This window comes from Symphalangus syndactylus, chromosome X, assembly GCF_028878055.3.
Source record: "Symphalangus syndactylus isolate Jambi chromosome X, NHGRI_mSymSyn1-v2.1_pri, whole genome shotgun sequence".
Taxonomy (NCBI): Eukaryota; Metazoa; Chordata; class Mammalia; order Primates; family Hylobatidae; genus Symphalangus; species Symphalangus syndactylus.
In genome coordinates this window covers 97423803-97450158 of record NC_072447.2, presented here as the reverse complement: position 1 = coordinate 97450158, position 26356 = coordinate 97423803, and the positions used below count along the sequence as shown (strand labels likewise).

Sequence of the window (26356 nt, the reverse complement as noted above, 5' to 3'; positions counted from 1 at the left end):
AAAAGCCCATCCCCATGATTCAGTTACCTCCCTCTGGGTCCGTCCCACAACACATGGGAATTATGGGAGCTACAATTCAAAATGAGATTTGAGTGGGGACACAGCCAAACAATATCCGTCTTTTAATAACAGAATTGATCAAGTAGAAGAAAGAATTAGTAAGCTTGAAGATAAGCTATTTGAAAATACACAGAGGAGACAAAAGAAAAAAGAATAAAAATAATGATGTACAACTACAGAATCTAGATAACAGCCTCAAAAGAGCAAACCCAAGAGTAATTGGCCTTAAAGACGAGGTAGAGAAAGAGATATGAGTAGGAAGTTTTCTCAAAGAAATAATAAAAGAGAACTTCCAATACCTAGTGAAATATTATCAATATCCAAGTATAAGAAGCCCAAAGAACATCAAGGAGATTTAACCCAAAAGAGACTATCTCGAAGCATTTAATAATCAAACTCCCAAAGATCGAAAATAAAGAAAGAATTCTTTTAGAAAGAGCAGCAAGAGAAAACAAACAAGTAACATACAATGGAGCACCAATACATTTGGTAGCACATTTCAGTGGAAACCTTACAGGGCATGAGAGAGTGGCATGACATATTTAAAGTGCTGGAGAAAAAATGCTTTCACTCTATAATAGTATATCTGGTGAAAATATCCTCTAAACATGAAGGAGAAATAAAGACTTACCCCAAAAAACAAAAACTGAAGGATTTGAAAAACACCAGACCTGTCCTTCAAGAAATACTAAAGAGTACCTCAATTAAAAAGAATGGAATGTTAATGAGCAACAAGAATTCATACAAAGGTACAAAACTGACTGGTAATAGTAAATACACAAAAACCACAGAATATTATAACACTGTAACTGTGGTGTGTAAACTATTCTTATCATAAGTAGCAATATTAAAACAGGAACCAATAAAAAATAATAACTACAAGACCTAAACAGTACAACAATATATAAATAAAAACAAAAGATTAAAAAGTAGGGTAATAAAATGTAGAGTGTTTATGAGTTTTCTTTACATTTTTATGTTTGTTTGTTTATACAAACAGTGTTAAATTATTATTAGCTTAAAATAATGGGTTATAAGATAGTATTTGCAAGTTTCAAGGTAACCTCAAATTAAAAAACAGATAACCGATTGACAAAAAATTAAAAAAAAAACTAAATTGTATCACTAGAGAAAATAATCTTAACTAAAAGAAAGAAAAAAGGAAGGAAAGAAGGAAGAGAAGGCCACAAAATTAACAGGAAACAACAATATGGCAAGAATAAGCCCTTATTTGTTAATAATAACATTAAAAGTAAAAACAACTAAACTCTCCAATCAAAAGGCATAGAGTGGATTAATGGATTAAAAAAACTATATAATCTATTGCCTACAAAAAACATACTGCACATTTAAAGACACTCATAGATTGCAAATAAACAGATGGTAAAAGACATTCCATGCCAATAAAAACCAAAAAAGAGTGGTAGTAGCTAGACTTATATCAGACAAATTATATTTCAAGATAAAAACTATGAGACAAAGAAAGTCACTATATAATGATAAATGGGTCAATTCAGGAAAAGGATATAACAATTGTATATATATATGTACTCAATACTACAGCACTTAGATATATACAGCCAATATTATTGAGCTACAGATAGAGATAGGCCCCAATACAATAATAGGTGGAGACTTAAACACCACACTTTCAGCATTGGACCTTTCAGACAGAAAATCAGCAACAACAACAACAGCAAAGAAAAAAAAATTGAACTTAATCCTCACTATAGAACAAAGAAACCTAATAGTTACAGAAAATTTCACCCATCTGCTGCAGAATATACATTTTTCTCCTCAGCAAATAGATCATTCTCAAGGAAAGGCCATATGTTAGTTCAAAAAACAATTCTTAAAACATTAAAAGTATCAAAAATTATCAAGCACCTTCTCTCACCACAATGGAATAAAACTAGAAATTAATTACAAGAGGAATTTTGGAAACCATACACTCACATAGAAATTAAACAATATGCTGCTGAATGATCAGTGTGTTAATGCAGAAATTAAAAAGAAATTTGAAAAAATTCTTGAAACAAATTATAATGGACACACGACATACTGAATCCTATGGGATATAGCAATAGCAGTATTTAGAGGGAAGTTTATAGCTGTAAGTGCCTACACTAAAAAATGAGAAAAACTTCAAGTAAACAACCTAATGATGCATCTTAAACAACAGGAAAAGCAAGAGCAAACAAAATCCAATATTAGTAGAAGAAAAAGAATAATAATAGAAGATAAATCAATGAAATCAAAACAAAGAAATCAGTACAAAAGACCAATGAAATACAAAGATTGTTTTGTTAAAAGTTAAACAAAATTGACAAGCCTTTAGCCAGACTAAGAGAAAAGAGAGAAGACCTGAATAAAACCAGAGATGTAAAAGGAGACATTACAACTGATACCACAGGAATTCAAAAGATGATTAATGGCCATTATTAGCAACTATATGCCAATAAATGGAAAAAGCTAGAAGAAATTCACAAATCCTAGAAACATATAGCCTATCAAGTTTAAACCATTAAGAAATCCAAAACCTGAACATATCCATAACAAATAATGAGCTCAAAGCCATAATAAAAATCTTCCAGCAGAGAGGAAGTCAAACTATCACTGTTTGCAGATGACATGACCCTATATCTAAAAAAAAAAACCATTTTGTCAGCCCCAAAGCGTCTGAAGCTGTTAAGCAACTTCACCAAAGTCTCAGGACACAAAATCAATGTGCAAAAATTGCTGGCATTCCTATACATCAATAACAGTTAAGCTGAGAGCCACAAACAAATGCCTATTCACACTTGCCACAAAAAGAATAAAATACCTTGGAATACAGCTAACCAGGGAGGTGAAAAATCTCTACAAGGAGAACTACAAGCCACCGCTCAAATAAATCAGAGATGATGCAAACAAATGGAAAAACATTTTATGCTCATGGATAGAAATAATCAATATCATTAAAATGGTCATCCTGCCCAAAACAATGTATACATTCAATGCTATTCCTATTAAATTATCAATGATATTCTTTACAGAAATAAAATTTTAAAAAACTATTTTAAAATTTATATGGTACCAAAAAATAGCCCTAATAGCCAAGGTAATCCTAAACAAAATGAACAAAGCCAGAGGCATCATGCTACCTGACTTCAAACTATAATATACTACAGGATTATAGTAACCAGAATGGCATGGCACTGGTACAGGAACAGACACATAGACAAATGGAATAAATAGAGAACCCAGAGATAAAATCACATACCTACAACTCTCTGATTTTTGACAAACCTGACCAAAAAAAAAAAAACAAAAAACTCCGAGGAAAGGATTTTCTATTCAATAAATGGTGTTGACATAACTAGCATATGCAGAAGATTAAAACTGGACCCCTTCCTTACACTATGTACAAAAATAAACTCAAGATGGATTAAAGACTTAAACATAAAACCCAAAACTATAAAATTCCTGGAAGACAACTTAGGCAATACCATTCAGGACACAGGCACTGGCAAAAGTTTCATAACAAAAATTCCAAAAGCAATTGCAACAGAAGCAAAAATTGACAAATGAGATCTCATTAAATGAAACAGCTGCTGCATATCAAAAAATAAACTATCAACAGAGTAAACAAACAATCTATGGAATGACAGAAAATTTTTGCAAACTATGTATCTGAGAAAGGTCTAATATCCAGCATCTATAATGAACTTAAAAAAAATTTACAAAGAACAAAAACAACTCCATTAAAAAGTTGGCAAAATACATGAACAGACACTTTTCAAAAGAAGACACACATGTGGTCAACAATCATATGAAAAGAGCTCAACAACATTTATTGTTAGAGAAATGTAAATCAAATCCACAATGAGATACTATCTCACACCAGTCAGAATGGCTACAATTAAAAAGTCAAATAGTAAGAAATCCTGGAGAGGCTGTAGAGAAACAGGAAAACTTATCCACTGGTGGTGAGAGCGTAAATTATTTCAGCCACTGTGGAAGACAGTGTGGCAATTACTCAAAGACCTAAAGACAGAAATACCATTTGACCCAGAAATACCGTTTGAGGAATATATCCAAAGGAATATAAATCATTCTATTATAAAGACACATACATGCATATGTTCACTGCAGCACTACTCACAATAGCAAAGATATGGTATCAACCTAAATGTCAATCAATTATAGACTGGGTAAAGAATATGTGGTACATATACACCATGGAATACTATGCAGCCATAAAAAAGAACAAGATTATGTCTTTTGCAGGAACATGAATTGAGCCGAAGGCCATTATTTTTACCGAAATAACACAGGGCCAGAAAACCAAATACCACATGTTCTCACTTATTAGTGAGAGATAAATTATGAGAACACATGGACACATAGAGGAGAACAACACACACTGGGGTCTCTTGGAGGATGGAGGGTGGGAGGAGAGAGAGGATCAGGAAAAACAACTAATGGGTGCTAGGCTTAAAACCTGGTTGATGAAACAAACTGTGCAACAAATCCCCGTGACACAAGTTTACCTATGTAACAAACCTACACTTGTACCCCAAACTTAAAAGTTAAAAAAAAAAAAAGAAAAAAATATCTTCCAGTAGAAAAATAGCTGAGGACCAGAAGGCTTCACTGCTGACTTCTGGCAAATATTTAAGAAAGAACTAATACCAATTCTAGTCAAACTATTCTAGAAAATAGAGAAGAAGGGAACACTACAAAACTTATTCTATGAGGTGAATATTACCCTGATACCAAAACCAACAACACATCAGAAAAAGAAAACAGGCCAATATCACTGATGAATATTGATGCAAAAATGTTCAACAAAATATTAGCAAACTGAATTCAACAACACATAAAAAACATAATTTATCATGACCAAGTGCGATTTAACCTAGAGATGCAAAGACGGCTCAATGTATGCAAATCAATCTATGTGATTCATCATATCAACAGAATAAAAGACAAAAATCATATGATTATTTCAATTGATGCTGAAAAATTATTTGATAAATTCAACATTCCTTCATTTAAAAAAAATTCTCTAAGAATTGGATATAGGATGAACATATCTCAATATAATAAAGGCCATATACAACAGACCTACAGCTAGTATCATACTGAATGAGGAAAAAATGAAAAGTGTTTTCTCTAAGATCTGGAATATGATAAGGAGGACCACTGTCACCAATGTCATTCAACACAGTACTGGAAGTCCTAGCCACAGCAATCAGACAAGAAAAAGAAATAAAGGGCATCCAATTTGAAATGGAAGAAGTAAAATTATTCTTGTTTGTTAATGATATGATATTATATTTAGAAAAACCTAAAGACTCCACAAGAAAATGATTAGAACTGATAAACAAATTTAGTAATTTTGTATGTTGATTTCATATCCAAAATCCAACAACATATCAGAAAAAGAAAACAGGCCAATATCACTGATGAATATTGATTTCATATCCAAAATCAACATACAAAAACCAGTAACATGTTTATGTGCCAACATTAAGGAATCAAGAAATTTATCCCATTTATGATAGCTACAAATAAAATAAAATATGATAAATTAATCAAGGAAGTGAAATTCTCTACAATGAACACTATAAAACTTTGATGAAAGAAATTGAAGACATAAAAAATGAAAAGATAATACAGGTATGTGGAAAAATAAATATTGTTAAGATATTCATACTCCCAAAGTAATCTACAGATTCAATGCAAACCCCTGTAAAATAATCACGACATTCTTCACATTAATTGAAAAAAAAAATTCTAAAACTTATATGGAACCACAAAATACCCAGAATAGCCAAAGCTATCCTAAGCAAAAAAAAAACTATATTGGAGAAATCACATTACCTGATGTCAAATTATACTACAGAGCTATACTAACCAAAATAGTATGGTACTGGCATAAAAACAGACATATAGACCAACAGAACAGAATAGAAAACCCAGAAATAAATTCATACATCTACAGTAAACTCATTTTCAACAAATGTTCCAAGAACATACATTAGTGAAAGGACAGTTTCTTCAATCAATGCTGCCTGGAATATTGGATATCCATATGCAGAAGAATGAAACTAGACCACTATCTCTTGCCATACACAAAAAAATCAAATCAATGCATATTAAAGACTTAACTCTAAGATTTCAAACTATGAAATTACTAGAAGAACACTTTGGGGAAACTCCTCAGGAAATTTGAGTGTGCAAAAACTCTTTGAGCATTACCCAACAGGCACAGGCAACCAAAGCAAAGATGGACAAATGAGATCACATTTCATTATTTAGATGATAGCCAAAAATGTATCATGGACATTAGAACTGATTATAGAAGAACAGAAGAACTACCCCAACACAATGTAAAAAGTCAAAAGCAACATTTTACATTTAAAATACCAAAAATTGATAAAGTATGTTGTTAATATTGCTAATATGTCAAAATTAAAGATTAAATATAAGTTTCTTCCTTACAAAACAATTCAGGTTTATGACTGATTTCAGGAAAATTTTTTCTTTAAGTGCTATTTCTATTTCATCAAAACATCAATGTATTATACATTACAGTTTAAGATAAAAGTGTATGAGTGAAATAAATTATTGTTATAAAGAACAGTGGAACAATAGGACAGAAACATCACCAGATATAAAGTGGACAACAAAGAAATGTGTGCATATACACAACGAGTGCAAATATATTTGGAACATTCAATATATCCTGCAGTATTTTAAAATTTTATCAGCACAAAAAATATATATATTTTTCAACTGATTGCTTAAACTCCATGCTTTTAGAAATATTTTGTCTGTCAATCTTAACTTATGATAGGTTCACATGTAATCCATGTGTTATAATTTGGCAAAGAAAATGCATATTACTTATTATTTACAAATTCATAAACAATGTAAACTTTATTTTGTTAGTAATTTAGAAAACATATACAATTTATAGATCAAATTGGAATAGAATACAGAAAGTATAATTATATCTTTAATGGCTGCTCAAACAAAATACTGAAAATGCTTATACTATCAGAGGAGAGAAATGAATAATAAATTCATAGGTAATTTGAAAGCAACTACTTTAAGCCAAATAACTATAGGGTCACATTTATTTTATTATCTAAAGATTGATGACACACAATTTACAAAAAGCACTCAGATATATAAGATATCCAACTGACTGAATGCCCTTCCTAGATTTCAGATATTTTAAATGTATCAAAAATGTGTTTGAAGCAAACAGTTGATGTTTTATGAGAAGCAAAAAGGTAAACAGTTCTTAAACACAAATCAGAAATTCATTTTAAAATGAAACATGCAACATGGTGATGGTTTGTGTTGATTTCTACTGTACCTTTCTTTAGTCCAGGTATGAAAGCTAAAAAGAAATTTTAATAAAGTTAAACACAATAAATATTTTCTCTTATTTCTACAATATTATATTAGCATACCTAAATAAATATAGTTTGTAAGGTATTGCAATATATTTTCTACTTCACTTTACAAAGAATGTGATAATTGAGATATACAAGGACTGCTGCTCCTTCATATTTGTATTTTGTAATACATTTTTATAGAATTGGACCAAGCCTATACAATATGTTGGCTTCCTGGGACGTAATGATTGGTGCTTTCCACAAAGGAAATGGGTTGTTAAACTTAACATTTTGCAGTAACTCAGTAGATTTTCTAGCTTTGTCGCCTGTGATGGTTAAGTACAGTCCTCTACTGACATACCAGTTTCTTTCATGCAACCTCCTACTGTAAGTGTAGAGCAAGGAAAGACATCGTTTTTGACTTAACAGGTGGCTCTGTCTCCAACTTCTGATATATAAAATAGTAATAGGAAAAACCCAAAATCAGCAGACACTAGCATGAGAATGGCCCAATAGAATTATTCTTAACATGGTTTAAGAAACTTTTTCTATAATACCATTGTCTTCACCTAAAATTTTATATTATTTCTCACAATTAGGACATAAGGGATTAGAGATTATTGTCATTATTTTCTAGATAAATTCAAGCCTTGCGTTATTGACTTTCTTCAAAACTCTGTGAAATCATGCTGACCTGGAACAAGTAGCAAAGTCTATTTTTAAACAAAATAATTGTATGTTTATAAACACCCAAATATGTATTGATCTGGGCAGATGATTCTCAAGTTTATTCATGACAAAATTTTAAAGCCAATATTAATAAATAATTTCCTGATCACATCTGCATTTTAGGAATTATTTAATAATATCCATTATGGATAAAAGCTTAAAGATAAACATTTTGAACTTGTTAAAAATCTATTTTGAATAAAATTAGAATATTATAAAACCGAAGACATGAAATTCTTAGATGGAAGTAATAAAGCAGAATAGAAAAACAGAGGTGAAAGTAATGTTTCTATGCACTAATAAGGATCAATAAAAGAGCATTGTACAATATTTTTAAGTGGCACTGACAAACAGCACATTTATTTCTCATTGCAAGTTGTTTCATCTGTATGCAATGTAATTTAATGGTAATAGAAGCTGAAGTATACAATTTTTTTAAAATAGTGCTTTCATAAGACACTTTGGGGAGGATTGATCTTCTAAATAGAATTTTGCAGTTCCCCACCCCTTAAATGAGGATTCTACCTCAATGATAAGAAACACACACACACACGCACACACACACATATACACAGAATCACTCTAATTTTGTATTAATTAGAATTAATAATCAACTCGTAATATTTAAGTGTAGAGTTTTCAAATATACTGAAGTAAAAAGAGAAAGACTGCTTTAAACAGAAAAGTAATAATGTACGTGCTTTTCATTTTTAAAGACTGCAATTTCAGTGTTGTCTAGAGCTTAGTGACAAAAATCCTTTCTAATTTGGTAACTAAAAAGGTGAAAAAAATAAGTAATGCAATAGGTCTGGACTTACCTTTAATAGTATGGAAGGTACAAATAAAAGAAGCAAAACGAGGGATGTGACAACAATAAAAAATAAAACAAACACATTTCAACAACTTATTCAAGACTTTTAGTTCCCAAATTGAAAAGTGAAAATTGGTTTATAAACCGCCAAAATCAAATATTGATTAATTTTCCTTAAAATTCAGAACAATAAGCATATTCGGCATAAAACTTTTAAGATTGAATGTGAAGAATTTCTCGAATTCATCACATGAGAAATGGTGCAGAAAAGGAACTATTTTCCCACTGTAAGGGAGTATATATATATATATATCTTATATACTAACAACCACTAAGAAATACGTTTGTTATAATTATTAGGACTTTTTTATGTAAGCTAAAGGCTCATCTTGAAATGTATCTCTAAATCTCAGAGTAATTTTTAATTAAGGTTTAAAGGTTTATCATTGACATTTTTAAAGCATCAACACTGCCCAAGATGTTTGTAGTAAACCAATCAGCATAGTCCTTGTCATCTGAAATACTATAGTCTATGCGAATCATTATGACTGAAACTAATTTTTAAAATAAATAATCCAACCAAATTTTATATTATGAATGACTAGGTATATAATATGACTAATGTGTAACTTATTTTTAGGCTATTAAATATTCCGTGGTTAAGTTTATTTGTTAATAAATTTAAAAACAATAGTTTAGGCATCATTATTTTTGCTTACGCAAATTCAATAATAATAAAAAATTACGTTTGCATAAATTCTTACTTTGAGTATAATTGAGTTTTTTAACATTTTTTCTGAATCAATGACTAGCAAATATTTTAATTAGTAAATTAAAACAATAGAAATAACTAGGCTTCTTTTACCACAAAATTAAGAAAACATACATTTTAAAGAAAAAAAAACTCCTGTTTGAGTTTTATAAATATTACTAAAATTTATCATGAGAACAATGCCAAAACATGCTATGTTATCGCATACAGACATATTTTAATATCTCCTTTATATTCCTAAAACAAATTTTAAGTACTAAATATGAACTAGAAATATCTGGCTAAATGTAAATGAGAATTCCAAATAACTAGATGATGTTTGAAGAGCTTAAAGGTCAATAGAACTCACCATAACATTCAGTGTTGGCATAATGTTTGTTGATCAAGTACCATGCATCAATCTATAATTGCCATCTACTTCAATAAAGAAGTAACAGTTGCAGTTTTATTATGCATAAATTTTAAAGTCATGTAATAAAGTTGCATTAATGAAGCCATTTTAAGATAAAAGTGTCATTTCTTGGAATAAATAAGAAGTGAAAACATTTTCAAAGACATTTGTTTAGAAATAATCAGATATCTTTACTACTAAAGTCAATTGAAATATAATATTGTATGTAAGTATCACTATGCGTATGCCTATGTCTCCTCCTTAATTCAGTGAATTACAATGTTTATTATGCTTCCTAATACAAATAAAATCTGATCAGTCAAGATTCAATTCATCTGAAAACTAACGTGTATCCTGTTCTTATGAGCTTTTCATTTTTTCCTTTTAGAGACAGGTTATCACTCTGTAGCCCAGGCAGGAGTGCAGTGGAAAGATCATAGTTCAGTACAACTCCAAATTCCTGAGCTCTAGCACTCATCCCATCTCAGCTAGGACTACAGGCCTATGCCATCTATAGCATGGACTAGCATATGCAACCATGATACAGGCTAACTTTTGAGAACAAGTTTCTCATTTTCTTATGCAAAGCCACACAGTAGTTTGTACTGAAGGTCACAGGATATGGCAGAATCAGTATGAAAAAAATAAAATCAGTGTACGGAAGACTGTGGTGTCAAATTAATAAACCAATACCTCTTTGAATAATGCTAATTTTTAAAAATTCTACAAAATATGCCAAAAAGATTCAATTCTTCTTGATGTATAATTCCAATCACCCCAGTGAATCTCCTATTGAGTGCAAAACTAATATACTGTAGCAGTGTTGTACTTTTGTAGATTGCATAGAGTCTGAACTACAAAAATAGTGAAGCTCGAATCAGATTTTCTATTCAAATTGTGTGCAAGGTTAAGGCTACTATATTAGTTTGTTCTCATGCTGCTATAAAGAACTGCCCAAGACTGGGTAATTTATAAAGGAAAGAGGTTTAATTGACTCACAGTTCCACAGGGCTGGAAAGGCCCCATGAAACTTACCATCATGGTGGAAGGAAAAGCAAACACATCCTTCTTCACATGTCAGGAGGAAGGAGAAGTGTCAAGCAAAGGGGGAAAAGCCCCTTATAAAACCATCAGATCTCTTGAGAACTCACTCGTTATCATAAGAACAGTATGGGAGTAAATGTCCCCATGATTCAATTACCTCCTACCAGGTCCCTCCTGTGACATGTGGGGATTATGGGGACTATAATTCAAGATCAGATTTGGGTGGGGACACAGCCAAACCATATGAGCTACAAACAGAGAAGCTGCAATGTGATTAACATAATGAGCATCTTATTTGCAGTGAAATAAATGTCGCAAATATAAAATTAATTATGTGTCCCTGTATATTAAAGTTTCCATCCGTATTCCTCTGTGCCTTGAGTTTCAATAAAAATTAGGTTACTACTGGATCAAGGAAATATTAATTTGAAAATTGACAACAGCGAAAGTCATAATGTTGGCTTTGTTATAGAGGTAACTAAAACCTTAGGAATTGAAACATTTTCACCAAATATGCAATTACCATTTTCTACATTAACAGAATTTTGGTTGACTGAACTCATGCAGTGCCATAATACCAGATGGCTTATTTTCTTTCATAGCCTAGAGTTGTACGTTTTCTTCCATTTCTGAAATTAACTCATTTTTCCTATTCTTCACAAAATCTTCTAGTCCACAAGCTATTGGCTCTATTTTCTGCCCTTTTATTCAGGGGAAATCTTTGCAAAGGCTGTAATGGATACCAGTTTCAAGTCTCATTTTTTTACGTTGACAGTGTTTATGCACTTCAAAGAGCACAGAGTTACAACTTAAATTTTATCTAGAATAAAATGATTAGAGAAGTCAAGGACCAGAGCCCTTAGTCAACCGATTCAGCATCCTCATTACACACATGAAGAATGACATCAAGAGAAATAAAATGACTTAGATCTAAGACTAACACAACTAGTTAGAGACATAAGTAGAATTAGAATTCATGTTTTCATTACCAAGGAACTCACATACTATTAAATGCCATCATTTACAGATCATTTCCAAGATATGAAAACAATACATAAATCCAAAACTATTTGCTCAAGGAAAACTTTTACTGCAGGGAGTACCAACAGATCAGTGCTTTTAGAATATACATGTGGAAAATTCCAATTTAGATGAATACTAAATGCAATTTACCCCCTCATGTACACATCAACTGACAAGGGCAGAATAAGAGAAAATCATATTTTAAGAAATAAAATCTTGCTTTGGCAGATCCAACAAAATAATAATGCCTATTGAAAAATACTAATTAGAAATTTAACTTTGTCCTGAAGAGAAATAGAATATAATTCTTCCTTTTTGCTAAAAATATAAGGCAAAAATTTCCACCTCAAAATCTAGCCTTAATATTTTAAATTGTTCATGGCCATATAAAGCGAATCTAGCCAATCATAATAACTCCTTTTGGCAGCTACAATTAAAAGAATAATTCTGAGATATGCAGAACTGGACACCTTAGAGAAAAATTTCTATATGATCACATTATTTTTTCATTTGGTTTTCTCCAGGCCATCTGACTTCACTAATTACATTGTCAAACTATCCTAACAACATAAATGTCAATTTAAAATCCTTCTCGGTTAGTTTGGATATTTAAGATAACAAATACTTTTTTTTAAAGAATCTTTTTAAAGATTTTGCTGACTCCCAGAAAGAACTCAAGAAATATGAATTATGAAGGACTCAACTTTTCACAAAAATAAATGTGGGAATAAAAATTGTTTCATGGTCCATTGAAAGTTCCTACTAAGGCACTGGTTACACTGCTTTGGGAGGCGCATTAAGCAGTTATGATAATATACACATTTTAATGACCATGAGAAATTCCCAAAGCAAAATTTTGAGGGCTGGATCCATTCTTTTCTTCAGTTTGGCAAAGAAAATACTAAGAAATCAGTATTTCTAAAATATGCCTTTAAGCTATCCAAAATGTTTGAAACAATTGTAGCTCTCAAACATTTCATACCTTTTAATACTCAATCTGTTCTTGAGAGGGTGAATTCTAAATTAAGGCCATTTCTAAATGGGACTTGGTGGTGTATCTGGTCTTTAGGTCCACAGTGAAATTGATTTGTAAAGCGTGTTCCTTTGCATGATTTTAATGCAGGCAAAATACATGCCTCCAAGGTAATAATGTACAATCTGTACATTGCTAAAAGACTTAAGTTTTAAAATTTCTTCCTTGTGAAATTGAAAATAAGTTTCTTCTAAGCAATTTACCCAATTTCAAAGCTTTGACTGGTTTGTCAACAAACCTTTTTGAGTTGCACATATAGAAATAAAACAGGGATACACCTCAATCATATCTAGAGAGAGAGAATATAATTGAAGTTTATTTTTAGAATAAAAAAATTTCAAAACTTTTTCCTCACATTTTCACCAACCTCTTTGCTCTATTACAAACTAATTTAAAAATCTGCTGTACTATAAAGAAAACAGTAGGTAATTAAAGTCTCTATATTGCATAAGTAAATGGACACGATATCAGGAAACAACATTTACTTAAACACTTGAAGGTAAGCCATTTGTATATATTATTTTGAGAAATGTCTATTACAATCTCTTGTCTATTTATTAATCAGTTTTTTTTCCTATTGAGTTGTTTGAGCTCCTCATATATTCTGGTTATTAATTCCTTGCCAGATGAGCAGTTCGTAAATATTTCCCCCCCTTCTGTGGGTTGTCGCATCACTTTGTTGATTGTTTCCTTTGCTGTGCAGAAACTTTTTAACTTGCTGTGATCCCATTTGTCCATTTTTTGGTTTGATTGCTTGTGCCTCTGGGGCATTGGTCAATAAGTCTTTGCCCAGACCAATGTCCTGGATAGTTTCTCCAATGTTTTCTTGTAGTAGTTGCATAGTTTGAGGTCTCAGATTTAAGTGTTTAATCCACTTGGATTTGATTTTTGTATATAGCAAGAGATACGGGTCAAGTTTAATTCTTCTGCATATGGATATCCAGTTTCCCCAGAACCATTTAGTGAAGAGACTCTCTTTTCCTCAGTTTATGTTCCTGGCACCTTTATCAAAAATGAGTTCACTGTAGGTATGTGAATTTGTTTGTGGGTTCTCTGTTCTGTTCCCCTGGTATATGTGTCTATTTTTATGCCAGTACCATGCTGTTTTGGTTACTATGGCTCTGTAGTATAATTTGAAGTCAGGTACTATGATTCCCCCAGTGTAGTTATTTTTGCTTAGCATAGCTTTGGTTATTCTGGGTCTTTTGTGGTTCCATATAAATTTTAGGATTATTTTTTCTATTTCTCTGAAGAATGTCATCGGTGTTTTGATAGGAATTGTAGATGGCTTTGGGTAGTATGGACTTTGTAACAATATATATTTTTCTAATCTATGAATATGAAATGTCTTTCAATTTTTTTGTATCTGCTTCAATTTCTTTCATCAATGTTTTATAGTTTTCATTGTATAAATCTTTTTTTTTTGAACTCTGAACTTTTTATTGGCCTCCTGCTCCCCAAAGGGTACCCTGCTTCTGCTGGCTTAATGCCTCAGAATTTTGGTGTCGTTGGTCTCAGACACCACTTTGCCATCCACTGTCCGGCGGGTGGTGGTCTTTTGGATGGTTTGCATGGAGTTGCTGCTGTCCAAGGCATCACCAAGAATGAAGTCCTCGCCATCTTCCAACAGGCGGTGGTAGGTGGTGATCTCAGCCTCCAGCTTGACCTTGATGTTCAGCAGGGCCTTATACTCCTGGGCCTGGCGCTGTCTCTCTGCCCGGGTCTGTGCCAGCTCTGACTCCAGGTGCATCAGGATCCCGTTGAGCTGCTCCATCTGTGGGGCATAGCAGGCCTCCACCTCCCTCAGGTTGTTCTCCAAGCTGGCCTTCAGATTTCTCATGGAGTCCAGGTCGATCTCCAAGGACTGGACTGTACGTCTCAGCTCTGTGAGCGTCATCTCAGCAGCTCCAACCTCGGCGGACTGTGTGGTGGCCACTCTGGTGTTCTCCTCAATCTGCTGAGACCAGTATTTGTCTAGCTCCTCTCGGTTCTTCCCAGCCAGCTCGCCATATTGGGCCCAGATGTCTGCCATGATCTTGGCAAGGTCCTGAGATTTGGAGGCATCTACCTCCACAGTCAACCTAAAGCTGGCAATCTGGGCTTGTAGGCCTTTTAATTCCTCTTCGTGGTTCTTCTTCATGAAGAGCAGCTCCTCCTTGAGAGCCTCAATCTGTCTCCAGCTGCAGTCAAGTGACATTGGTGTCATCAATGACCTTGCGGAGCCCATGGATGTCGTTCTCCACAGACTGGCGCATGGCCAGCTCTGTCTCACACGTGACTCTAAAGTCATCAGCAGCAAGACGGGCATTGTCAATATGCAGAAAGATGCGGGCATTGTCCACAGTATTTGTGAAGATCTGAGCCCTCAGGTCCTCGATGGTCTTGAAGTAATGGCTCCAGTCTTTGACCTTTGACCTGGGGTCCCTTCTCCAAATGCTCCCGGATTTTGCTCTCCAGGCTCCGGTTCTCGGTCTCCAGGCTTCTCACTCTGTCCAGGTAGGAGGCCAGGCGGTCGTTCAGGCTTTGCATGGTCTTCTTGTTCTGGATGCCTCCCATTCCTGCCAGACCCCCAGCCATCCCCGCGGCCAGGCCCCTGGACCCCATGCCGCCCCGGAAGCTGGTGGAGCGGGACACAGAGATCCGGGAACCAGAGCCCCCAGCGCTTGCATAGACGCTGGCCGTGCTGCTGACCAGCCTGGAGCCGTAGCTGGGCGCCTGGACAGAGCCCAGGGACCGGTAGTTGGTGGAGAAGGTGGAGCGAGTGGCGAAGCTCATGCTGTCCGGGCAGGAGAGAGATAGGACAGGACTCAGGCTTTGCCGATGACGGTGGCCCATTATAGAAATCTTTCAAGTTTTTGGTTATTTATTCCTGGATACTTTATTTTATTTTTAGCTATTGTAAATGGTGTTTCTTTTTTGGTTTCTTTTGCAAATTATTTGCTGTTGGCATATAGAAATGCTACTAATGTTTTTCTATGCATGTTGGACTTGTATCCTGCAACTTAACTAATTCCAATTCGTTTATCAGTTCCAATAGTTTTTTGGTGAGGACTTTAAGGTTTTTTTTAAATATAAGATTACATTGTCTACAAACAAGAATAATTTGACTCCTTCTTTTTCAATTTGAATGCCTTTATTTCCTTCTCTTGTCTAAGTAGAGAACTATGTTGAATAAAAGTGGTAAAAGTGCACGTGCTTTTATTGTTCTTGATCTTAGAGGAAAGAGTTACAGACTTTCCTTGTTTGGTATGATACTAGCTGTGGGCTTAACACATATGACTTTTATTGTGTTGATATATGTTCATTCTATACCCAGTTTTTCGAGAGATGCCAATCAAAACTACAATGAGAAATCATCTCGCCCCAGTTAAAATGGCTTTTATCCAAAAGAGAGGCAATCACAAATTCTGGCAAGGGTAGGGATAAAAGGAAATGCTCATACGCTTTTGATGAAAATGTAAATTAGTACAACCACTATGGAGAACAGTATAGAGGTTCCTCAAAAAACTAAAATTAGACCCACCATATGATCCAGCAATTCCACTGCTGGGTTTAAATCCAAATGAAAGAAAATCAGTATATCAAAGAGATATCTGCACTCCCATGTTTATTTTGCAGCACTATTCACAATAGCCAAGAAATGAAAGCAATCTAAGTGTCCGATGGATGAATGGATAAAGAAAATGTGCTGCATATTCAGAATGGGTTATCATTCAGCCATAAAGAGAATGAAATTCTGTCATTTGCAACAACATGTATGGAGCTGAAGGATATTATGTTAAGTGAAATAAGTCAGACACAGAAAGACAAATGTTACATGTTTTCAATCATATGTGGCAGCTAAAAAAAATTTGAACTAAATGGAGGCTGAGAGTGAAATGATGATTGCCAAAGGCTGGAAAGCATAGAGGAGACAGAAGGATAAAGTGAAGATAGTTAATGTGTACAAACACAGAGTTAGATAGAATGCATAAGATCTAGTATTTGGTAGCACAATAGGGTGACTCTAGTTAACAGTAATTTGTTGTTCATTTTTAAATAACTAAAAGAGTGGAATTGGAATGTTCCTTAAACAAAAAAATGATAAAGGCTTGAGATGATGGGTTCTCTAATTACCCTGATTTGATCATTATACATTATATGTCTGTATCAAAACATTACACATACCTCATAAAAATATACAACTATTATATACACATAATAAAGTTAAAAATAACAAATAAAAATAAAGCACTTGAAAGTCTTCTTTTATTTGTGAATATCAGTTTTGTAAGTTCTATAGCATATTTTCTCTTTCTGTATGTTTGTATGCCTTGCTAAACATACTAAGCTCTGCACACAACTTAGGACATAGTTTGGAAACAGAGATTTCATTTGAGAAGTACTTATATTGATCATATATTATACACATGTCTATACTTATATTAATACTATGTTATTTACATTTTCTATTACATATAGCATATGTAACAGAAAACTGGAATAAGAAATAGGTCATATAATTACCATATCAAAAATATCTATTTCAACTTTATTTTAGGCAGATGTTTACATGTTTTTGTATATGAAAGCATGTTTTTCAAAATCCATAAAGAAAAATTTGAACTTATTTCAATAATGTTCACTATCATAAATATTGCATTGTTCCCCCAAAGTAATGTTCTATTACTTTCACTTTAAAATTTGCTACAAAATGAGGAAGATAGAGATGTTTATTCATTGACAGTATTTTTTCTCCTAATACATCAGTTTAGAGAGATGCATCTGGATGGACAACTTATAAAACTCCAAATAAATTGATTATTTTATAATATAGATCTTAATATTTATGTATAAAATATTTAAGGAGATGAAATAATTGAAATGAAAGTATGGTTTTGGAAGTGCAAGCTGACTTGATAATTCTCTTTATAAATATGTTTTCATAATCTCATATGTGATATTAGCACGGACTGAAGTTGTGATTTATTGTAATCACAGTGAATTACTGACAGCTTAACAGTAAGTACCATGCTGGCATTTTCAAAGAATTGGAGACTTTGATTTATTTTCGATGTTTATATTTTTTCTCTCTAATATATATTTTATTGGGACTTTGTAACCGTATGAACACAAGCTTTGACAGAAATGTTTAGTCTTGGAACCAACTGGTTATGTATATGTTGTATTGTAACACATGGGGAAAGGAGGGATCCTTGAAATGATAGGCCACATCTAAAAATACAGTCTCTGAATAATGCTATTGTTTTAACTATTAGGGAAATCATATCAAAGAAAAAATGAAAAATAAATGTATTAGAAAACGTATTTTCCATTATAACAATTAAAGTAATGGAATAAAATGCAAATCCATGTTTGCTTGATATTGAAAGATATATGATTATTATTTTAGTTTAAATATAAATTATTTTAAAATTTACTGTTTAATGGCAATGTTCATGCATAATTGTTATCCACAGAATTCCTTAGTTTTACATTTTCAAATATCAATGGATAAACGAGACATATGGGAATTTGGCTACAGATTTTAGGAATAAACAAGAAAAGACATTTTCCATGTGGTGAAACATATTGGATATCTACTGTGGAGAACCAATCTTCTTAGATGATATGTTGATAAATATTTTATGTCAGCAAAGAACAAAGCATAAAAAGCAGTGCCACAAACATGAAGAGGAAGCGAAAATAGAAGCAAGCTATTTCAAACAGAATTAAATAAAAGCTTATATGCGCAGGAAGAGGAGGGGGAGTATGAGGAACTTATTTTATCAGTCTGACAGATTAACTCACTGCAAAAGACATGTTAAAAGGTTTTTTGAATAAACCAAATGCTGTCTGCCTTAAAAATCATCTGCACTTCATGATTAGAAGATACAGATTTAAGGTAATGGCTCTTTGGATACTCAAAATATAAATATTATATTTTGGTATTTATAAAAGGAGAGTATACCGCTAAGAGATAAAGTGTTGCCTAAGTTTTAGTTCTTATATAACAAGGAAGGAGATATAAATCTTTAATACACTATAAATTTGATTCTGCATCTGTCTGAGTTCCTATTAATCTCTCCCTTTACTTTGTTTCTTTAAACATAAAATGATGTTTCTGCTACACAGTTTGGAGAATTCACACAGAAATTAGTTCAAATATGCATATTAATATTTCCAAGAATTTGATTGAAATTTAGTCTAAGAGAATATAACCATGAATAGCTAAGGTATTTATTTAAACTATAAGCCAGTCCTATCCATTCCTCGAATGCACATTGTGCTCAGATGAAATATCATGTCCCATGATGAAAAATATATATCCCCGCTCCCTAAGTAGCAATATTTTCCTATTCTCTTTCAATTTTTATACTCTGTTGTACAAAGAATTACCAGTGTTCACTTATTTTGCATGGACATAACTCACTGAAAAACTTTCCAAAATGATTTTACTTTTAGAAAGTAGAATTAACTTCAGGTCAACATGTACTTTTCCTTGTGGAAATTAAAGGGTATTTTTTATAATTTGCCAAAATTCCCAAAACACAATGTGAGTTTCCTAAAATACAACAATCAATTCTTCTGCTTTTTCCCCTACAATTTGAAATCTTATGTGAGAATTTCAAGTGTCGAGAGAGGGAAATGTACTCATATCTTGAATAACAAATACATTTGGTTTAAATAAGATTTTGAAATTATGTCTTTCCCTACTAGAAGAGATTTTTTTAAGAATACAAATTATCCCCATAGGTTGACTAAGTTAAATAAGAATTTGTCATGTGATTTTGAGTTAGATATGGATAAACTTCCTAATTCTTTTTTTTAATTTTCATTAAACTGTTATTTCCTATAAATAATTAATGGAATAACTTGAAAAGGAGGTCATGTGTGGTGGCTCATGCCTATAATTCCAAGGCTTTGGATGGCTAAGGCAGGAGTATGGCTTGAGGCAAGGAGCTCCAGACTAAAGTGAGCCATGATCACACCACTGCACTTCAGCCTGGGAGACAGAGTGAGACCCTGTCTCTAAAAATAAATAAATAAGCCAAAGTTAGTGCATCATTACATTCTTTCAACATTACACTATATACCAGTGTTACTGAATTCTGAGGACCTTTCTCAAAATCCCTTCCTTTTGAAAAATGGGCACCATCAGGAATGGGCACATAATGTTCCCAGCTATCACTTGGCCCTTTAGCTAAAATAATTTAAATGAGATACATTGGGAAGAAGACATGATTAGCAATGAATTATATAATCTAAATCAAAGATTTAGGAGTCATAAAGGTATCACAGAATGTAGCACTGATACTAATAAAAACATGATGCCACCGAACACACAAGTTTTAACACAAATGCAAAACTTCCTGACAATAGAAGTCACTATGAACAAATCCTTTACATAGGTGAAACTATTTTCTGGCAATGTATAATCAAAACCCAGTCATATTCTAGGGAAAAAGATACATGCAGAAGCAAATAATGCATTAACACATTTACTCACAATATTTTTCTCAAAATGTTTGTGCAAGATTAATGTATATTTAGTTTACATAAGGTTTACATAATGGATAAGCTAAAATTGTGTCGGGTACGATGCCACCTTAATAAATATTTGTTGAATTAATGAAAACATGTTGAAAGTTTAAGAGTCAATATGCCACAATTACCCTGTGATACTCATTCCAGCTCAGTGAAAAGGAACAAAACCAAACCTAAGAATGAAAGAAAAAATAGTATTTCGTTCATGCCCATGTCTAATCCATTTCTCAGCCTTTTTAGACAAATTTCCTAAAGAGTCTTTTTCTCAGACTTCTTTACAACCCATTTCTTTCATAATGAACATTCTTCTGCATCATCAACTTAGTTTTCCAAGCCGTGAATTCTTCACCAATAAGAATTTCTGGAAAACTGTACCGTACTGTTCATGTCTTTTAAACTTAAAAAAAGAAAAAATATTTTTGCTAACTATGCCTGTTTGTGTAGAATTCCCAAATCTAAAACACCACCAAAATAAAGCATTTCTGACACTCATTGAACCAAACATATTATTGATTATTTAGTATGTTTCAGGTCTTGCTATGTACCAAGAACACTGTGCTGAATAAATGACATTGTCCCAGACCCCACTTGGCACTTATTTTATATGTTTGTGTGTATATATGTATTTAGATAGATATATATTTAGATACATCTATATTTTACATATAGATATATAATATCTATATATACTGATTATATAAAATATGTATATATACACTGATTACACATATAATTATATATAATTATAATACATATAATTTTATTATATATTTAATTTATATCTGTATGAAGATATGCTAATTTACAGGCCTGTATTTAGCGTTTTTGAGCAGTCTTTTCATTCGGTAATTAGTATGCTGTGTAAATAATTTCACTTCAGTGAGCCACTTTTTAAAATGGGCAGGTGAGGTGACATTTTTCTATAAGTGATTGATTCAAACTAATTATCTTTATACAAGTACAGGCACAGATTATGGAACATCAGCCCACCAGAACTATTACTGTTATTTTAAATTTTAGAATATATTCAATTTATATGCACACAAAGCAAGTAGATAGTTTTCATTGAAAATATTATTAATATAGCAAGAGTCAAAAGACCACACAAATTTCACCTGATTTGCAAATACCTGCAATCACTTTACAAGCTCTGACTTTTAAGAATGTAGATATTTTAAATGCTATTTCAAATCGAAGAAATACCTTCTTTGGTTTTCAAAAGACATGTAGGTCATACACTGTCTCAGCAGAAAAAATTATTTAAAAATAATTTATTAGACAATAGAGAAAAGTAAAACACAGCACTGTATGTCGTGCCATAAAAAGAAAAAAAAACATAATCTCATTCTGTTAACTAAATAATTGGAGAGGATTCCATGAATATGCCTTTTGAATTTGATAGCATTTCTTGTGTCAAAATTTGACTACTGATTAGAAAGATAACTGACAGAATTTTCACATCTCTACCACTACATTGCTTATTTGGTATGTAACTTCCACAGACTTAATGTAGTTTGTAAAGTCAGTATACAGGAATTCATCTTCCTATAGTTTCATAAAATAACATTAATTCGGATGAAATTTAGAACAGATACTCACGACTATAATATTTGCTATAAGTTTCTATATGGTTGTCCTGTGTGATATGTGATGTGGTGGTCCAAAAAAATGTTTATCATAGTGTAATTCACCAAAATAAGCCACTTCACTAGTTTGCATTGATTTAGCAATAAAGGAATTCATTTGTTCTCTATCATTAATATATAATCCCAAATTAATATTTAATACTGCATAAATTGTGTCATTACCAGTTACATTTATAAGACAGATTTAGGAGAAGTATTTGTCTACTTCAAACACTGTTATAAATATTGACATATCCATAAAAAGGCAACATAATTATAATTCCATATAAGTCATTCACTAAGAATGCAAGGTAACTTGTAAAAGAGGGGTAGGAGAAAATAACAAAAACAAAAATATGCAGGTAAAGGAAGGAAGACAAAGAGGGGCAGAATAAAATAACAAAAACAATAATACAGAAGTAAAAGAAGAAAGACCCAAATACTCCAAGTGCTATATTAGATCATATTTAATATTATATAATATATAAACTTGCTGGGGGCGGTGGCTCACGCCTGTAGTCCCAGCACTTTGGGAGGCCGAGGTGGGCGGATCACGAGGTCAGGAGATTGAGACCATCCTGGCCAACATGGTGAAACCCCGTCTCTACTAAAATACAAAAAAATTAGCTGGGTGTGGTGGGGCACGCCTGTAGTCTCAGCTACTTGGGAGGCTGAGACAGGGGACTCGCTTGAACCGAGGAGGTGGAGGTTGCAGGGAGCAGAGATCGCGCCACTGCACTCCAGCCTGGTGACAGAGCGAGACTCCGTCTCAAAAAAAAAAAAAATACATATATATATATACACACACACATCTATATTATATAAACTACTATATATGTAATTTTTCTCTGTTTTTAGATCATCTCAGCTTTGCAGTACAGTGCTCAAATATCATTTTAATACTTATGCTATCAGGATGGGCTCATCTTTCTTACAGAGAGTTCAAAATTATTTTCATTCTTATAGAAAGTTTTTGTTGTAGATGTTAGTGAGCTCAGATATGAGTAGTTACTTGCTTGAGTTTATAAAGCTGTTAATATTTGAATCAAAATCATATGGTTCAGATGAATATATTCTTTCTTTTGATAAATATTTGGTTTTGATATATGAATTTCTATATGAATAAATATTCTCAGAAGGTATTTAGTCTGGATATAATATGGGTACATCTCTCTATCTACATAATTTGTCTATATCCAAATACAGATAATATTAATATACAACAGAATTCACACATTTATGTGAACTAAAACATAACTTCATAGTCCTTCAGTTTTCATATTAGTTCCATGAATAACCTCAGATTAATAAATATATGATGATGTATAGTAGATGAAACTTTAATACCCATTTGAATCATTACCAGTCACCCTCCTGTTTCCTACATTTTGATTGTTAAACAAAACCCAGAATTTAGTCTAGGGAGAATTTGACGTAATTAATGGAAAATTTTCATTTCTGTCTGTCTACTAAAGTATTCTCTGATCATCGAATACTGTTAAGTAGTCAACTACAAACTAATTAGAATGCCAGAAGTTTGTGGCTCTTCACTAAGTCAATCTGCATTAATCAGGTTTCATTGCTTTTCTTATCATGAAGTCTGTTTTATGTTACATTCAGCCTAACAAAGTCTTGAGAATATGCCTACTTAGCTAACACATTTTCTTACCCTGTAACAGAAATAATTGATAGACTCAAAGATAAAACTTTACTTTTGTTCTCACTGGAACTCAAGTGGTGAATGATTGAAACACATTTCAAGGTTTTCCATTTAAATCAGTGGTTTTTAAAATTTGCATACACATAGATCAAATGGATAATTTTACAAAAATATTATTTCCAGGCTACACTCCCAGGGAAAATAATATTAGTAGGACATAGCATTAATATTTCTTTTTTGCCTTTTTAATTTTGGTAAAACATACATAATATAAGATTTATATGTTATATGATGGATCTACACATGAAAGTTTGAGGTACACTGATTTTAACTATTTAAAAAAATTATGCAAATGTACTTGTTTCATTCAAAAATTCGTACTTTTGATTAAAGGCTAGTGTTGCTGTCGTGTAGCAGTCAGGTTACTATGAAGGTATGGGCAAACTGCAAACTTCTTGAGATATTAGAATGATCAAAAATTAAGTTTAGATTTATAAATACAATGGTAAGTTGTGAAATCTTCCACAATTGGATGTCTTAGTCTGATATAGCAAATGCATCAATATTAATAAATTGGAAACTTTTTTGACAGGCCTCTACTTAACCAACTGATTCGATTAAATAAAGCTCATTATTCTCACAGTGAATAAAACATTGACTTGATGAAGTCAACAAGCTTTATGTCCTCACCTCAGCTAGGATGCCACTTTTCAGTATGCCCACTCACTTCTGAGCCAAAGCGAGTTTATGCTTAAGAAAAGTCAGATATTGTTTTAAAATACATTTACATGAGCTGCATTTGCTATTGCAACCATTTAATTTAATTAAAATCTCATATAACCCAATGAAATATTAATATAAAAATAATTGCTTCAAAGAAGATGAAATTGAACTTTTCAGAAAGATTAAAAGGGAAAAATGCTGCAATGACTTGTCATAGAGTACTGTTTGAGCAAGAGAACTACAGAAGATTCAGAAAAAGTATCATAAAACTCTAGAAGCATTCCGTACTCAGAACACTTTTCAAGAGCATTTAAAAACACACTCCATTTTATGGGAATAAAAACTGGACACTACATACTATGTAATATTGGTAGAGTGTATGTAATAAATATGGTGCATTGTGCTAAAATCAGTGAACATACATCCAAAAGCAAGGCAAAGATTCTACATCAAATTATGAAAGATAAATGTATACTTCTTTGTTTCAAGTGTTTATTTATCATATGTATGTAATATATATGAGATATGTATGCACTTCTTAATGATTTACCTGTTCATCTGATTGCTTTGATGAACCATCTTACCTCTGATTCTGACTGTGACAGTTAAAAGAGCGTCTATTGGAATTAAATGGGATTATGTGCTTACCAATAAAATCTTGATGTTCTATAACCTTCTAACCAAAGATTTGTTAGCCTAGCCTTGTGAATAAAATTTAGCTCTAATATCTGATATCTGAGGTTGCATTCTTGGTGTGTATTTCTGAGTGTATATTTGTGTGAGGAAAATTTTCCCAATGATCTGAGATGGATACAATGTAATTGACTTTATCTTTGCCATTTCATGAACTCTATAATAAAGTCATTATTTATTCAATATTATATGCAATATTGATTTTTTAAATTCTACAATTATACTGCTCCAAAATTTTAAGAAAAACACTATGATACATTAATATCTGTTACACCTACCATGTGCCAGGAGGTCTCTTTTTGTATGCATTTTATCATTTCAACAACTCTCTTACATAAATACTATTTTCATTCCTGTTAAATCAATGGGGAAACTGAAGTTGAGATAGAAAGGTAGGTGACAGAGCTGAGATTCTAACAAAGAGTTTCTGACTCTAGAGCTTTTTGTAGGCTTAACTACTGCATAATTATGACCTCCAGAATATTTTCTGGCAGAATGGACAGAGCACGATGTAATTTGAGCTCTCATGTATGATTCAAATATAATCACGATACTGTGTGTTTTAACCCATGCTCTATCATTACTTTTTTGTGAAATTTGTGCAAATAATCTATCCTTCTCCAGCCTCGATTTCCACATCTCTAAAATGGGGTATTTGTGTATATTATTCTAAATGTTCACTTTAACTTTAAAAGAATTTTTACACTCTCATATCAGGGACTACATTTTGAATTAATAGGTTGACCAGAAATTCAGTTTCTGTTGCTTGATGTTTCTTGGTCTTCCACTGTTCATGAGAATGATCAACCATCTGGGAATAGTGTGGAGACAAACAAAAAATATTCAGTTTAATAGCTTATTACAATTTCTG

At 32.5% G+C, this 26356-nt stretch overlaps 1 protein-coding gene and 1 pseudogene across 1 annotated transcript in view; both read right to left on the bottom strand.

The window, feature by feature from the left end:
* Window positions 1–26356, bottom strand: part of PCDH11X (protocadherin 11 X-linked) — a 793868-nt gene that overhangs the window by 138811 nt on the left and 628701 nt on the right. Inside the window, exon 7 of the mRNA XM_063634662.1 lies at window positions 7433–7456. Within this exon, the coding sequence (XP_063490732.1) occupies window positions 7433–7456 (24 nt within the window). The remainder of the gene's footprint in view (window positions 1–7432; window positions 7457–26356) is intronic.
* Window positions 14680–16109, bottom strand: LOC129475676 (keratin, type I cytoskeletal 18-like; annotated as a pseudogene).